General features: G+C 44.5%; 2 protein-coding genes across 5 annotated transcripts; one reads left to right on the forward strand and one right to left on the reverse strand.

The window, feature by feature from the left end:
• Positions 1-19: 19 nt before the first annotated feature.
• Positions 20-7,731, reverse strand: CSTF1 (cleavage stimulation factor subunit 1). Of its 2 annotated transcripts, XM_040609803.1 has the most exons (7): positions 7,612-7,731; positions 6,848-7,018; positions 6,025-6,220; positions 4,429-4,706; positions 3,425-3,622; positions 2,431-2,821; positions 20-943 (listed from the first exon to the last, which is right to left on the reverse strand). In XM_040609803.1, the coding sequence occupies exons 1-7, from the start codon at positions 7,729-7,731 to the stop codon at positions 684-686; spliced, it is 1,614 nt and encodes a 537-aa protein (XP_040465737.1). In that variant the 3' UTR covers positions 20-683. The 2 variants fall into 2 exon arrangements, with proteins under 2 accessions (XP_040465737.1, XP_040465738.1); XM_040609804.1 differs by lacking the exon at positions 6,848-7,018.
• A 554-nt stretch (positions 7,732-8,285) lies between these two features.
• On the forward strand, positions 8,286-15,730 carry AURKA (aurora kinase A). Of its 3 annotated transcripts, none has more exons than XM_040609799.1 (9): positions 8,286-8,633; positions 9,187-9,273; positions 10,398-10,677; positions 11,251-11,329; positions 12,033-12,224; positions 12,937-13,075; positions 13,458-13,606; positions 14,211-14,385; positions 15,025-15,730. In XM_040609799.1, exons 1-9 carry the CDS (start codon positions 8,286-8,288, stop codon positions 15,214-15,216), a joined length of 1,641 nt encoding a protein of 546 aa, XP_040465733.1. In that variant the 3' UTR covers positions 15,217-15,730. The 3 variants fall into 3 exon arrangements, with proteins under 3 accessions (XP_040465733.1, XP_040465734.1, XP_040465735.1); XM_040609800.1 differs by lacking the exon at positions 8,286-8,633 and adding an exon at positions 8,887-8,938; XM_040609801.1 differs by lacking the exon at positions 8,286-8,633 and adding an exon at positions 8,913-8,958.
• The last annotated feature ends 1,371 nt before the right edge of the window (positions 15,731-17,101 follow it).

The following is a 17,101-nucleotide window of genomic DNA, read 5'->3' on the forward strand; positions in this document are numbered from 1 at the left end:
AATTCAAAAGAAGACAAGATTTCAAGTCTGAGCTTTAATACCAGAACACGATTTCTTGAATTCATCTAAACAATTTAAAATCCCGTTTCAAATTCTCGTGGCACTAGACTGGCTCAGAATTGAAGGTCCACTTGGCCAATTAAAAAAACAAAAAATTCCACCAATCCCACCTCCCCCCAGACTAAAAGATACAAAACGGAGCTTTACAAAGAATAAATCAGAACTGAAGGCAGCTTAAGGCTTCATGAAAATACTTGCCAAGTTCTGCTATTACTTGTGTAATCCATTCTTTAAACAGACTTCAGTGGGATTGCACAGATACAATGCAGAGCAAAACTGGCTCACACTGCCCAGTTTGAGCAACATACAGTCACATTATCTTTCGCAGGATTTAGAAAGACAGGAGAAAAAGTTTAATCCTTCCTGCAAGGATCATTTTATTCTCCCTTCCCCAACTCCTTGAGTACAATTAGAGATGACTTACAAAAATTAATGCCACACACACTAATAAAAAAATTAGCGTGGGGCAAAACTTAAGTCTCAGTATTTTGGTATTTTTCTGCCACATTTGACAGAATTAAAAAATAGACACAGCACGGCTTTCATCTAGGCATCTGTTGGCAGTACAATCAATACAAGATGATATAATGAATCTGGATAATGACTGTTTTATAAAGCTGTCCTTAGTCTGTTGTTGACCTCCTGTACCAAAATCTAGCCCTGTAGTCATCACTGCAGGTCATGAAGCCAGGATTGGTAGGAGAATGGACAATACAACGGACAATGCTGTTGTGCCCAAGAGAAAGAAGGTTTCTCCGTTCAGCAGTTCTTGAATCCCAGCAGCAGAGACTTATGGTCCTTTCATCTGGCAGCAGCACATAATCTTCTGTGTGGTTGAAGACAGCTTGTGTCCTGTGTACTTGTCGTCCACTCAATCCAGCTCCTAAATACATGCAGCAAAATATTAACCCAAACAGGATCAATTTTAGAAAGGTTTCAGACCTAAGAATAAACCTCCCGTAACTATGAATTTCTGCAGTCTACAAAGGAACCTCGTTTTCTCAATCTACCATTTCCCCATACAACAGGTGAATCAATAGTATTCTTTTGCAGTTATATACATGGTATATTCTATAATTTCTTAGAGGACAGAGATTATCTACTCCAACCACATCAGTGAACTCCAACCACTCAGTACGAGTACAATCACTTAACTTTTAAGAGCACATTTGCCTTGTATTTTTTTTGTATGAGGCTCACAGCTGTAACTAAGGGGAAAGACCACAGTTAACAAGAACCTGTGCATTTTACTATCAATGACAACTTTTGTTTTTAATGTACGTATCATATGGCACATTGTATGACCTACTCTGGCCATACCTTCCCCTCCATACCCTTCAAATAAAATGTACGTTTTATATATAGGCATTTACTTTGCAATACATCTGCAGCCTACCTGATATTTTGCAAAAGTTTGTGAAGCAGGTGCTGCACCCTGCTGGCTGAGAGCAAGTGAGAGAAAAAGGACCGTATGCACCCCAAAAGCTGATACACAAAGTTTTCTGTATCCTCTCCTCTTTCACACTATGAATCCTACTGCTTAAGCATGTTACTGCTTGATGCAAAAGCCTCCCCCAGCACATAGCTGCTATCATATGCAAAGCCTCTACATCCTTCACCATTTAAGTCCTGCTGTGATCAAAGCATGGTATTGTCAGCATGCTCCTTGCACACAATTCCATCCTTGGGGGTGAGGAAGAAACAAATCAGTTATTCTGAAAAATAGCTATATTGCCATGGCTTACTAGAGCCATCTTTTGCAAAAAGTGCAATGGTTAAAGCAATTGCCCCAAAGTATAGGTTCAGTTCCCCCTGTCTGGGTGGGTACTCTGCAGGAAAGTGGCCTATTCTAACCAGAAATGGGTTAGGTATTAAATTTTGACCCTTCCTGTTTAAATTGTGCCCCTAGCCTATGAATAAATAGAAAAGTCTCAAAATAAAAATGATCAAATGATCACCAGCAAGAAAAGTGATGATGCTGTTGTTTTAATAATCACTGTTTCTAAACCTGACAAAAAACTAGAGAACAAAATCTTCTGCACACGCATGCTAGTCCTGAGGGCAGTGTTCTTTTTTTGCTTGTCCTTAATTTAGTGATAATTTCCCTCCAAAGCAATGGAGTAACAATGTTAGCCTGAGCAGGTTTTGGAGACTTTTCTAAATATGTTTACACCGACTAACACAAAAATCACAGCTTGTCTTCTGGAATTAGTCTACATTAAGTGTTTCCAAAAATTTAGGGCAATTTATCCTCAAAGCAGCAGTCTCCCATTGCCTTTAAGAACTGCTATTCTTCTGATGACATTATCACACATGTTCATGGGTCAGTACCTGAAAAAGAAGGTACCTGGAAGGTCACCTGCCACATACCTGTGTATTTGACCAGTGTTCGACCAGTGGATATCTCCCACAGTTTAGCTACAGAGTCTTTTCCACTTGACAAGATGTACTTTGAATTTTTGGAAAATATAGCAGAACAGACTTCGGCTCCATCGTGTGCCTTCTCAAAAGTAGTGATACAGCGATTTGAAACACCATCCCACAGTTTGATGCATCCATCCTTACTTCCCGTCACATACATGTTTGCACTTGCGTTGTAATTTACTGAGCATATGGCATCAGTGTGCTGATCTTGAGGATTGCAAGACACAAAACACTGGAAAGTATTGATATCGTACAGTCGTAAAGTAGGGTGCTGGGTACCAACAAGTATGAAATCTCCAGAAGGGTGAAAAGAAATTGAGCGCAACATCTCTGCTTCCTGTTTGATCAAAAACACACAGTTGGTGTAAGAAAGAAAAAAAATAGTAATCTGAAAGTGTTAATTCTGGTGGCATTAAAGTGCTAAAAAACTAGTTAAACTACTAGTTGGGACAATGTGTTCTGTTTTTGCAAAACAGAAAATGCTTCCTATAGGATTAAAATGTCAGGCTACCTTTAAATGTACTTTTTAAAAAACACATTTTACATTTTTAAATGCAATTTTTGTCCTAGAGCCGCCTGCAGTGCCTGCTCATTTTTGGGATATCGCACAAAAGTTACAGGCTTTGTCAGCCAGTCACACCCCCCAAAGCCCACCACCACGTAATCCCGAACCCTCCTCCAAAACAAAGATAATACAATTGACTTCAGTTACCTGTATTAGATTTGGTCTAGATTAACAAAAAGTAGACAGGCACTAGATTTAAAGAATATAGGTAGCCATTATGCACAAGTTCTTAACATATAATTACCATAACGTCTGCAAATTTTTTAGCTGCGTACTCCTATATACCTAACCACTTAAAGCTCATACATAACTCACTGATAACTCAGCATTTATACGTTAAAGCTTTGGTTGCTCTGAACTGGTATTGTATCGAACCTGTATATATTTGAAGGCTCTTTTGGCAGAAGGTTTTGAATAATCAAACAATTTAAGTGTGTAGTCCCTTGAACCAGATGCTAGGATCTGTTCTGTTGGATGAAAAGCTAAACATGTAACTTCATCCACATGATCGTACAGAGTCCGAATAACGGGGTGATTTTCCATGTTTTGCTGCGCTGTCTCATTCATCATGACCTAAAAAGAACATTCAACAAGTCAGTGTTAGAAAACAGAACACACTTTTGACAGGAAAAGTAGGTTTTATGCTTGCCACAGCAGCCAAACAACAGCTACCTTTCTGACACGTGACTAGGCACATAATCAGTATTGTATTAAATTATTTGAAGGCCCATTATATAGTGTTGTCAGGTAAGATCCCTCTATCTTTACAAAAGTCGACTGACTTGCTCAAGGAGAAACTGGTTTCGGTAGCAGGGAACTAGTGCAAAAAACTGTTATCACCTTCATAAACAGTCCAAATCAAAATACTTGTATTCCCTTAAGAATTAAGGGAAGCTGTATCAACTGGGAAAACGGCAACATTTACTGAGAATGTGGTGTGCATACTGTGCAAACCACCCCCCTCCCCGCCTTTTAAATTGCTACTTGGTAACTGTACTGCAGGAAAAAAACAATGAAGCAAACTTATGTATTCTGTGAAACTGTTCTGAAACACACAGCCACTGGAGAATGTAGAGGCCAAAAGTGTAAGCGGGTTCAAAGATGAACTGTGCTCATAAAACAAAACAATTATCAGCAACTATTAGAAGCAATTTCTGGCTCAATTCTCTAGACTGCTGCCAGAAGTTACACAGGTATACTTGCCCTATTTCTTCTTCCTTTTCTTCAAGGGTACTTTGTGAGCCGCTGTTGGAGTAGGAAATACGCCGAGACAGATATTTAGTCCAACCCACTGAGCTGGCCGCAAGGCACAGACATGGCATGAAACAGACAGCACCTCAAGAATTCACAAAGCGGTTATGATTCAAGTCATATTTTACCTCAATAGGCATAGCACTTTTGGCCAACATTCTCTCTGTATCGAGAATTTTTATTGAGGCATCAGCAGATCCTGTAGCTATTAACTGTCCATCTCTGCTATACGTAGCTACACGACATGGTCCTTTATGAGATGTGACATAACAAGTCTCATATTCAGAAGCCTCGGGAGACATGGTCTGCACATCTGCATCAAATTCCAAGTCAATTCCTGTGCCTGGAGCTACCGTATCTGACCGTCCAATTGCATATTGAACAGCACTGTCATCGTTCTCCATTCCTGAAAAGAAAGAAGTTGAAGCACTTAAACCAGGTTAACCACCTCCTTAGACAGACAGCCCCTGCTGAACAAGGCTAAGCTAGCAGCACAGATTTGGTTGTACAGCAGTATTTCTCGTGACACATGAGAGGTACTTTGTCTACACTAGAGCAAAACACATTTCTTCAATTAATGTGGAAATACAACCAGCTAGTATTGTAGAATGTTAAGTACTGGTAAATGCACTGGCAATCAGTTACTGGAGCCATCGACAGGCTTGTAGTCAGCTCTTCGCAGAGGGAAAACCAAGTCCCAACACCATTACATGAGATCCTAGCATTGCAAATGGAAATTTTTATTCCTCTTCACACTCACCCTACAGAAGGGGTTTTTTTGTTTGTTTGGTTGTTTTTTTTTAATTTCCAGGATACATCTACAGAACAAAGACAGTTCAGCACTGGAAGTGGTAACAGGGCAGGCACAAGAATTTTCAGCTATGTGCCCAACAGTGGCCATCAACCAATCAAATGCAACAGAAAAGATTTTGTTGCTTTCATGTACAAATTGCATGTCTAGCATTCTTATTTCAAACAGACACAGGGCTTCATATATTTATACCCTTGGAACTCAACTAGTTCAGGCAGCAGAACCAGTTCAGTTACAATACAGTGAAGACATGATGTTACTGCTAGACCTCTTCCAGTAACTTAGCCAGCTTGTTTCAACAGCAGCTCAGGTATTTTGACTACATACTTGTGGCACAGATGTACTTTCAGAGAGAAAGATGCACAGAGAGAGAACAGGCAATACCTTTGCTGAGGCCCTAGACTCCAAAGCTTGTTTTCTTGAAACTGACATATAAAGGCTAGTGAAGACTGCCAATGGAAGGGCGTGCTCCCTTTCCAACAGTGTTACAAAGAATCATATAGAAAATATTTCTAAAATTGGCAGAGAACCAGGTAGGTCAATCTTCTACTAGGCCTGTGAACCCAGTGATCCCGTTTACTGGAGTGTATTTTTTAGAACGCTGCCAGTCACCCAGAACCCTGAACAGGTATTGGTATGCATTACAGAAGTTCAAACAAACAGAATCTGACAACGCTTGTTGATCTGTTTTGATTTTAATGCACACAAAAAGATGAAACACAAGGCTAGAATGCCCTTCAAAATGAGCCATGAAGGCAAAGGCTGTATCTCAATGCACAAAATCTTGTCTATTACTAGACAAAATCTTTGTATAAAAGATGTCTTTTCAGTAACACTGACCTCTTAATTCACAAGCATTTATGGTAGGGATTTAGAAACTAGACTTTTATGTTAGCTTTTTATTCCAGCTTACCTAACTTAATTAGGTGCAGCAGTTGTTCAGATGGTGCACAGACTGATTGTGGTTTTATTTCATTTATCAAGCCATTGGCAATATTTATGTATCCATCATATAGCAGCTGACTAATTATCAGTTTATAAAGTTGCTGACGGTCTTTCAAACTGACTTTTGTTCTATACATTGTGAGCAAGGAATGCCTTGGAGGGGCCTGAAATAAATAAAGAAGAAAAATCACATACAAGAGACTTGCAGGAAACAACCACAACCTTTAAATAAAGCACATCCAGCTGAATTTCAGTGCAGAGACCAAACACTACCGTATTTTATGGAAGAATCAGAGACACAGAAATGAAATGGGAAAAAAAAAAAAAAAAAAAAAAAAAGAAAAACCTGTTGCACTTGTTTGCTGTAGGAATGAAAACCTGGCCAATAAACAGCACGTGAACCGTATTACCGAGGCAGGGAAGCCGGGAACAGCGCGGCGGCGGCCGGCATCGCTCCCCGGGCTGCAGCGGGCACCGGGGGGCGGCACCGCGGCAGGCGCAGGGCAGGCGGCGGCCCCGCAGCCCCGACCCGCTCCCGCCCCCCGGCCCCGCCGCCTCTCCCCGCCCGGCAGACGCCGGCGCCCGCCCGCCCCCCTCCGCGGCCGGAGCGATGAGCGGGCAGGGAGGGGGCGTGCGGGAGAGGGGCTGAATGAGGGCGGGCAGTGCTTAGCCGGAGCACGGCGGGCACACAGGGCGGGCTCCGCAGGCCGCCTCGGGCGGGAGCCGCGGGGGGCGAGACCCGGCAGCGGGGCCAGCAGCGAGGGACAGCGCGCGGCGGCCCCGGTACCTACCGACCCTTCCTTCTGCCTCCCTCGCTCTCCCCCTAAAATGGCGACCGGAGCCCGGAGCGCATCGATCGGCGGCGGCGGCAGGGGAGGAGGCGGCGGCGGCGGCCGGGACCGAAGAATGCTCCTCCGCGAAGGCTGCTGCATCGAGCGCCCGCAAATCGATTGGAGGCGACTCTTGAAGGAGAGAATCGCACCATCACATGACCGTGACGCCTCGCGCGCGCGCCCGCGCCCTGGCAGGTCCCGCTGTGTCACGTGACGGGTGACGCGCCGCGGGAGCCCCCGAGCGACGGGGAGGGGCGGGGGGCGCCGGGCGGAGCGGGCAGCGGGGCGGCCACCGGCAGCGGCCGGGGGTCCCTCTTCCCCACTTCCCCTCCGGGGCGCCGCCGGGGCCGGCAGCGCGGCGCTCGGGGCGGGGTGCGGGCGGCAGGCCCCGCCGGCGGGGCAGCCCGGGAGCCGCGGGGGCCGGCGCCTCACAGGAGGGTGGCTGGTGGTGGGGGATGGGGGGGGAGGGGGGCCAGGGCTCTTTTGTGTCCCAGCTGCAAAGCTCCGAAAGCTGCCGCCGCTGAGCCACCGCGTTCCCGGACACGGGGACGTGAACGGGCTGTGAAATAAGTTGTGGGCGCTCAGCGCTGCAGGCCTGCCCGGCGGCTTTGGCCGCTCAGGCAGCACAGTCGCAAGCACCTCCCGCTGCCAGGCTGCTCCGTCCGCCTGCAGGCTGGGTGCCTGTCCCGAGCGCACCCCCCCCTCCCCACAGCCCTACTCACGTCAGCCTCAAGAAACGGCAGTCGAAGTGGTCGCGGGTCAAGGAGGGGGGTCGCCATGCTACCCATGCCCCGTGGCAGCTGACGTCTATCACATGCTGCAGCGACACGACGACCTGACATCTTCTTTTTACCTATCCTGTATGACTTGTAAACACCAACACACACACCAGGGTCTCCTTCGCACTTGTTTTCAGCACCGCTGAGTCAGTTAAAAGTTGCCTTCGATGGCGGTTCTTCACAGGCCCGGAGTACTGAACCGAGTGCCGGCTGCCGCTGGTCCCTCAGCGGCCCGGGTCCCCCTCACGGGTAGGAGCAGGAGCAGGAGCGCTCGGGCAGCCGGCACCGGAGGCAGCACTGCAGCCCCACGCTCCTTCTGCGCTGCTACCGACGGGCTGCGCTCACCGCCCACCCGTCCCGCGTCTCTTCGGGACCCTGTGCGGTTTGGGCCGCTGCCGCGGGCTGTGGGGTCACTGCCGGCGGGACGCGAGGGGCCGCAGCCGGTTCCGTAGGCCGGGCGCTGTGCCGGGCCGGGCGCCCCCTTCGCACTTGTCCTCAAGAACCGGCGGCACGTGGAGCGCTGCCCGCGGCCGCGCCCCCGGCTGCGCGCGAAGCTGCGGCCTGCTGCGCCCTGCCCCGGCCTGCCCGCGGGGCGCCCGCCGCGCCGGCCCGACACAATGGCCCCGGCCCCACTCGCGCTCGGCTCCACGCGAGGTGGCAGCACCGCCGCTCCCTCGGCCCGGGTCGGCGGGTGCGTGCACGGAGGAGGAGAGGGGGGAGGCCGGTGCCTCGCGGGATGCGGGACTAACCTGGCGCCCTTCCCCCCGCCGGCGGCCGCACGCCGAGGCCGCGGAGGCTGCGAGGAGGGGACGGTAGTTGTAGCGTTGCCACAGGTGGGTGGTCTGGGCGTACGCGATTTGCGTAACGGAAGACCCGGCCAGGCAGAGACTTTGCGGAGAAAAGTGTGTAAGCGGGGCGCCGATCCACGCACTTGGAGTACGGAAGGAGCCAGCGGCGGAGAGACGGTACGTAAAATACGCATGTAGCGCAAACACCGCCCTGGGGGCGGGCGGCCTGGCCCTGCTCGGGGTACGCAGCAGGCTGCCGCTGCGCATGCGCCCCAGAGGCTCGCGGCGGCCAGGCCCGGCCCCGCGACGAGCGAAGCGTGCGGGGAGCCAATCCACGGGCGGGTCGGGTGAGGAGGAGCCAATCAGCGGGCGCGAGCGGCGGTAGAAGGGCCAATGGCGAGAGGCGCTCGTTTAAAGGGTATTTAAAGGAGGGCGGTTTGAATTCAAACCGCCGCGGCGGCCGGAGGGGGTGACGGTCTGGGGTGAGCGGCGGCGGGCAGCGGTGCGGCACGGAGGGGGCTGCTCGCCCGCTGGAGCCGCTGGCGGGGCCGGGCCGGTGGGAGGCTGCGAGTGCGGGCTGACGGGGCGGTGTGCGGTGCTGCGGCGGGACGCTAGGCTCGGCCAGGCCCTGCTCGGGGCCTGCGGCCTTCGAGCTGGGGGGTGGGGGGAGGCGATCCAAAGCACGGTGTTTCTGTAGAGCTGACTGCCCTTCGCTGGGTCTCATCTGTAGGCTGAGGCATACGTAGCTGTTCTTCTCGACACTATGGACAAGAGTATGAAAGAGAACCATTCCGGATATCCTAGTCGTGCTGCGAAGGTAAACGAGTCACTAGGTTGGCGAGTGTGTCCCTCCTGCTCGCACAAGCGCTGCTGGTTTCCAACTGTCTTTGGTAACCATTAACTGTACTAAATAGCAAGAAGGGGATAGAAAACTGCCTTGAAACAAGGTTTTCCGCAGGCAGGAAACAATTTATACTGTTGTCTGTCAGTAGCTTTTGCTTGGAGAGAACAGTGCCTAGGGCTTACTTTTTCATTTTTAATGTTTGTATGTTATATTGGAAATCCTCCTCATGTTTTAAGTACAAGATCCTTTAAAGAGAGAGCAAATGAGTGTAGTCAGTTTATTCCACGTATGGCTTCCAAAAGCAATCCCTGTGTTAACATCACTAATAAGTGCCTGGGCAGCAGTACTTAAGATCATCCTGATTATCTAATTTTTCTATATAGAAACATAGGCGATTTATTTATATTTTAATTTAAAATAAAATAGGTCCTGGTAAGGTTTTGGAATAGCGTAAGCAACGCTGCTTTTTAATCAAGCTGTTGATATGTCATTTTTAGTGAATTGAGCCAAAATACTAAATAATACCTAGGGAAGAAAAAAGTACAACTTTTTGCATAGGTATCATTAGAGGGTCAAAAATGTGAGAAGCTAGTAGTTAGTATTTGAACTTAATTGTAGGCCAAGTATCCCGGAAAAAATAAGAATTTATTAAATATAAGCCTGATGTGAGCCTGCATTCCCTCATTGGAAGCAAAATGTTAAAAGCAGATAGCTGAGCCTTTCTAAATTTGCTTTATTTTACTGAAGTCCCATTACAGTGCAAGGTGTCTTAAGATCAACAGCATTAAAGGAAGCAGGGACTCAAAGCAGTGTATATTTTTATAGTAAAGATTTGCTGTCTTAATACTTTTGGCTGATGCTCTTCAGATGTGTGAGGAGAAGTTCTGCTAGCTATAATTAAGTGTGCTGTTGTAGAAAACTGCTTTTTCTTGTCACTAGAAACTTAAGAATGTTTTCATTCATAAAACATAAGATCAGACAACCCTAATGTCTCTTGTTAATGTGCTTTGTGGTTTTTTTTCTGCTCTGCTGAATGGGGAATGTAAAGGCTATAGTATGCTATTCTACTATTAATATGTAGTATTTTCTTTTTGAAGATTTCTAATCCCATTGAGGATGGCCCAAAACGTGTCCCTGTGTCTCAGCATTCTGTCCAGAGCCAGTTACTGAACAGTGGAGTTCAAGCACAACGTGTTCTGTGTCCTTCAAACTTTGCCCAGCGAGTTCCTGTGCAATCACAAAAACCTGCACTGTCAAACCAAAAACTGCCTAACAGCCAGATGACACAGCAGCCCCGACAAAAACTTGTCCAAGCAACTGCTAGGTCTCAAGTTCCAACCAAGAACAATGAAAAACCTCAACAGGTTCCAGTACCTGGTAATTCTGTGGATGATATACAAATATTTATATTGTTGTGGCCCTTGGGGGATACTTCTATTTTGTGAAGCAGTGTGCAGTGCAGAAAGCCTAAAGCTGCTGCTGCTGATGTGGGACAGTTCTGCAGAGAAGTACTTGGTTGTGCCCCAAAACAGAATAGCAGCATGTACTTCAGCTTAGATGTTACTGCACTATCCTTGTTGCTAACTGAGGACCAATATGAGTGTTTAAAAGTTTCCCGATGCTCATTAAGCAGCTGTGAGTTAATTGGCATTCATACATCAGTTTTCCCACTATTCATGTTAATCTCTGACATGTGAGAATACTGTATTTTTTTTGGGGGGGGGGGTAGCTTAATGGTTTTTCTGATTTTTCAAGAAAGCTTTTTAAATTAGGCACTGATAACTGCTATGCTGCTTTGACAATAGTGAGTTACACTAGGTTGTTTAAAATGTCATTGAATGAATTCTAGGAACAGTTTCAGATATGACACAGAGGTTAGATTTGCTCCCATGTGAATTTGTGTTGTGTTCATGCATCTGGTTCATGATGTTGATCTACTTCTCTACACAGCAAAAAATCCTGAAGCAGAAAGCACCTCTAAACAGAAAAATGAGGAGACTACTAAAAAGAAAAATGAAGAGACTAAAAAGTAAGTTTTATGTCTAAATTGTTCTAGCTCACAGAGTCCTGTTGGATTAGGCTTGTTTTCTAACTTCTAGGACTTAATGCTGCAACAAAGTTGCAGCTAAGCTGATAGCTATTTGAGCCCCTTGGTTGTGGAGACAAGTGGCTTTACACTTCACAGGCAGGACATAAGAAACTCTAGGAAAGCTTACTTTGGCCTGGTAATTCTCAGGAACAAGGACTTCTTGTAATCTAAAGAAAACTTTTGGCTAAATGGGTACAATAGCTTTTCCCATGAGAGAACACTGATAGCCACTGCCCCAGTCACACGATGTACAGTTGAAAACAAAGCCTCCTTCATATCTGCAAGAGACTGGAGCCCAAGGATGAAATTAGATTTTTGTAGTATGGCTAGCTTAAACAGTTCTGACATGCACTAGTAATGTGTCTCTAAGTGTACTGAAATGAGCCTGGCTTGGTATATGCAGTCTTGATTTTGTAGTAGTGTGGTTGAGGTTAGTACCTCTGTGCATAAAGGAGGAGACTGGCTTTCAGAAATTTATTTTGAGAAGTGTCTGTGTATTTTATCCTCTTGGTCATCTTTTAAAGACTAAAACGTAGTTCAGATCACTAAGTATCTATGGAACAGGAGCATTATAGATTGTAAACCTGGGAGTCAAAGCCCCCACAAGTATCTAGCTTTTTTAACTCTCTCCTTCCTCTTGCAGAAGGCAATGGTCTCTTGATGATTTTGAAATTGGTCGTCCTCTGGGGAAAGGAAAGTTTGGAAATGTGTACCTGGCACGTGAAAAACAGAGTAAATTTATTCTTGCTTTGAAAGTGCTCTTTAAAACACAACTTGAGGAAGCTGGTGTAGAACATCAACTACGAAGAGAAGTTGAAATACAGTCTCATCTTAGGTAAAGTTTAGTGACCTTTATTACTCCCTGCTTTATTTGTGTTCAAAGTAACCTTGTTTATGAAAACATATCCTGTTGAAGAAGAGAGGCTTGTTTTTAAACCCAGCACCTTGAAATTGCTAGTTAGGATTCTTGCCTTTCTGCACCAAGATATACCTTTGTTTAACTTGCAATGAAGTAACCTCTGGTGGTGAATCGTCCTATTTTTTTAAAAAAAACACCACCCAGAACAAAAAAAAAACCCAAACAACAAAACCCAAACCACAATCCAACAAACTCGCATCTGCTGCTTGGAATTGCAGTTTTTCGCGAGTGCACGTGTTTCTGCTATTCTGCTTCCTGGAAAATAAGCCCATCTTGCTGAAGAAATTGATTCTTAAAGAAAGTGTTTAAGCTTAAATTCCAAACCCCGTAAGAGTTGGCACCTTCAATGGTAATCGCCTCTTCCAGCAACTGTAGAAAAGTATGTTCAAGAAGATAGGAATTAGCCAAACCCTTAGCTAGCTGTTTGCTTGTAGGGAGTCTAAGCTGCTGCTTTGATAAACACCACCTACATGCCATGAAGCTCTCAATGGATATGTTGTGAGCTGAAGGAACACTTGCAAGATGTTGAAGTTCCTCTCCTTGTCTTGAAAGTGAAAAGGCAGGAAAGAGAAATTAAAGTTATACAGACAAACGCCTTGTTCAGAAGAATGTTTAAATCTTTTTGCAGGCACCCCAACATTCTCAGATTATATGGCTACTTTCATGACGTTACAAGAGTTTACCTTATTCTAGAGTATGCACCTCGTGGAGAAGTCTACAAAGAACTTCAGAAGCTTACCAAGTTCGATGAGCAAAGAACTGCTACTGTAAGTCTTTCTGGCTTCTTACATGTTACTTGCTCTTCATATCTGGAATATCTGCAGGATAAAGTTAGCTCTTCAGATGAAGTCCTGTATTCTGTTGTGCGAGACTGAGATTCCTTAGATGCTAGTTTGCTTGTGCACTTGTAACATGGAATAAGTTGGGAAGACAAATTACTGCACAGCACTAATATAATGTTCATCATTGCTTACTTAATATTGCAAGTGCTTGGTCACTCCAGGCAACAGCCTGTACTGCCAGACTTCAAGGGTTTAAGGAATAATTGCTTTAACTTAAACTACTAATTATGCCTAGAAAAGGCTATGCTGTAGCTAGATAAGCTAGAGTAACAATGTCTTTAAAGATTTGTTCTCTTTTCGATTACAGTACATTACAGAACTAGCAGATGCCCTATTGTACTGTCATTCGAAGAGTGTGATTCACCGAGACATCAAGCCGGAAAACTTGCTGCTTGGGTCAAACGGAGAATTAAAAATTGCGGACTTTGGATGGTCTGTACATGCCCCATCTTCTAGGTGAGAATGCAAGATCTATCTTATGCAGTGACATTTTCACTACAGAAGTATTTCAGCTTTCTTGTCAGAGTTGCAATTGTGGAATGGAGGTAAATATGTACTTCCTAAAAATACTGGGGGGGTGGGTGGGGGTGGAAACCACTTCAGAAGCAGGCTGCTGCAGCAGAGGTCTTAATAGTAAACTGGTGGATGAGAGGGAGTGTTGTTACCCTGTTTTTTATAACTTGTTCTAGGTTTAGCAAGTTTTGAACTATACAAATGAAAAAAGCTGGTATACTGGTGTAGGGTTATAGTGGTCCCTGAGATGAAAGATCAGCACTTGTGTTCAAATGTCACACTAGCAGTACTTAAGACATCGATTATTTGATCGAGCAAGTGGAATGAAGGAGGGATAAGACTGATTTGCAGTGACTGAGATGCTTTAAAACAAAAGTAGATTTACTGCTGGTGCTTCTTTTGCTGGGTGTTCCGGTGGTGCTGACTCTATCCAGGCTAGGCTGTATCGCGGTACAGCTGATTTACCAGCATTAGCTTTTATCTGGTTCTTGAAATGGATCTTCTAATTACCATAGTAAGAAAACAGTTAACTTGAACTTTTCTTCAGGAGAACAACTCTCTGTGGGACACTTGACTACCTGCCTCCTGAAATGATTGAGGGAAGAACACATGATGAAAAGGTGGATATTTGGAGCCTGGGAGTTCTGTGCTATGAATTCCTTGTAGGGAAACCACCTTTCGAAGCAGAAACATACCAGGAAACTTACAGAGCTATTTCCAGGGTATGTGCAAACACTTATTTGGATTAGCTGAATTGTGCTGCCTTTCAGTTCTATTGTCTTATTGAAGCTTAACAAATGGTCATTTTGAAGAAATGGCATGTACTGTAACTAGAACTGTATCAAGACAGTGATATGCAGGAAACTAGATTCCTAAAACTGTCTTCAGTCATTCAGTGGAATGACTATGAGACCTTAAGTTACCTTGTCTTACTTCCTTGGTTAGACCCTGTTTCTGCCTGCATCTGAACTTCTACTTCTTTCCTAAAGCAATTAACCTTCTCAACACCTTTCCTTTTTTTTAACTTACAAAATGAATATTTAGCATTCAAGGTGTTACTAAAAATAATAAGCTTAACTTTTCCTGTTTCATACCCCAGAGAGGTTCCAGCAAACCAATCTTGTTTGAATGTCATTGAAAAATATGCTTGCTTAACTTCTACAAGCAGCAAGAACCTTGTTTTCATCAGAATTATGATGAAATGATTTAATATCATCTCAGCTGGCATAGGTGCATAGCCCACAAGGCTGACACACCTTTAATTTCCAAGATACATCATGGAGGGTAGAGTTCTTTATCTCTAGTTTGGTTATTGCCAAAGAACTTTTGCATCATCTTTAGTGTCCTTCCTTTTTCCTTAGGTGGAATTCAAGTTTCCTCCATTTGTAACAGAAGGTGCGAGAGATTTAATTGCAAAGCTTCTGAAGCATAACCCATTCCATCGACTGCCCCTGAAGGATGTACTTCTTCATCCCTGGATTACAGCAAACTCTACAAAGATGCCCAACAGCAGAAAGAGTGATGTTGCTGCCCTACCCAGAACACAGTCTTAGCAGGAGTAACCTCATGGGATCAACAAGAGGAGTCTTGTACTGTGACTACTGTAATGCTTACAACATGAAAAGTGTGTCTTAGAATCTTAATTGCAAATTGAATGCAGATCTTTGGGTTGGCTGTCATCTTAAACTCTAATTGCAATGTAAAATGATTTGTTTTCTAGCTGGAGGTTGTGGAATATTTAATATACTTGAAATCCAGTAACATTGGGCCAGGTTTGTTGATGTAAGTATTAAGCTGTTCAAGGCTCTTATGATGTGGTCTGTCCTGGTAATGGTTTGTTGCTCCAAGAAGAGGAAGCTGTTTTAGCTTATTGAACAGTGCAATATCCTGGAGCTACCTGTCTCCTAACTTATTGGGCTGCTAAAGGATATCCCAACTGTGGTGTAATCTGAAACTGAGCAAGGTGAATGTGTTTCTAAGTGTCCTAATGATGTGTACATTATTTTTGTTTCTATCTTGTCTAAAATGTTACCACTTTTAAAAATAAAGACTTGTTATATACTGTCACTAGCATGGTAAGGTTCCTTTGACATTATCACTTCCCCCCTTTGTCTAACCACTTGTCTGTCATCAGTACAGCTTGACTTCTTGTCTATGATCATAAAATAAATTTACTTCCCACCTCTGTCAAAGTTCTTTGTGCTGGTACCAAAAAGTAGGTGTGGTCACTTCCTATTCTACAATCATAACACAGGATTACAAGGTAAGTACCAAATGTGTTGCTACTTATCTTGCAGGTTTTCTCCAACCACTGAAACCTAGGCCTGCTGTTTCCTTTTTTTAGTGCAGTTATGGTCTGAAAGGTCTGGGAAGTATTGTCATCAAAGCAGGTATGTAACAAGAACTAATGTCAACAACCTGGTGGTGTAACATGTTATTCCCCAAAATCTAGCAAGGGTCAGGCTACTGGCCACCAAAACACTAAATGAACCCCCACTTCTTTTCCAGTAAAACACTTCAAGCCAACTAAGAGAAAGCAATTTATTGTATTTTCATTATAAGACTTTTAATGTAATCTTCACTATTTTACAAACCATTTTTAAAAATGATCCTTTTACAAGCAAGGATTCTAGAATTAAAATATATTCTCAAATTAATTTAAAATATACTTTGTAAAAAAAAAAAAAAAAACAAAACCCAAAGAAATTGCCAGTAGTTTAAACAACCATATTTATCTTGATAGATAATCTGATTTCTGGTCATAATTTAGATGAGGCTTTTTTTACTGCAAGAAACTCTCTAGTTAGTGCTGGGGACTTTTAAGTGTATTTGCTTTGAATGATTCCTGCTTTACAGAAAGTTGTGTGTGTTGTTTTTTTAAAGTTTGTATATTCCTTCTCTATCAACTTAAGTATGTTTTGTCCTAAGCTAAAATGACTCAAACCCAAGGATGCCTCATTCTGGAATTCTTTTGTTATCCTTGGTAACAGAACATTGTCCTAACCTGATAAAGAGAGAGAGGGCATGTAGAGGAAAAAAACCAACAGACTTCTGTGAACAGGTGTGTGTGTAGTAAAACTTACTGTTAAGAAATAGTGACTGCCCACTTGAAATTTAGAAGACTGTAGCTGTTCTAGAGTGTAGATGTTAAATAGAAAGCTACAGTACTGCTGGCTGCATGTTTTCATACCATTATAACCCTTTAACTGCTGTGCAGATGGGTAAGAACTGCACTATCAAATGCTTGGCAACAAGCTTCTAGCCACCCACCAGGTATATTAGTGGCAGATTAGTCAAAGGGTAAAGGCTGAGCTTCCTTGAGGGACAAGCTGATATGAAACTTAAGCTCTACTCAGAGCTGGCTCAGCAGTAAGCTGAAGTTAGCACTGTGGACAAGCTGCCAGCTTCAGCAGCCACACTGCAAAGCAGGCATGAAAC

Source organism: Falco naumanni, chromosome 10, assembly GCF_017639655.2.
Source record: "Falco naumanni isolate bFalNau1 chromosome 10, bFalNau1.pat, whole genome shotgun sequence".
In the NCBI taxonomy this organism is placed as follows: Eukaryota; Metazoa; Chordata; class Aves; order Falconiformes; family Falconidae; genus Falco; species Falco naumanni.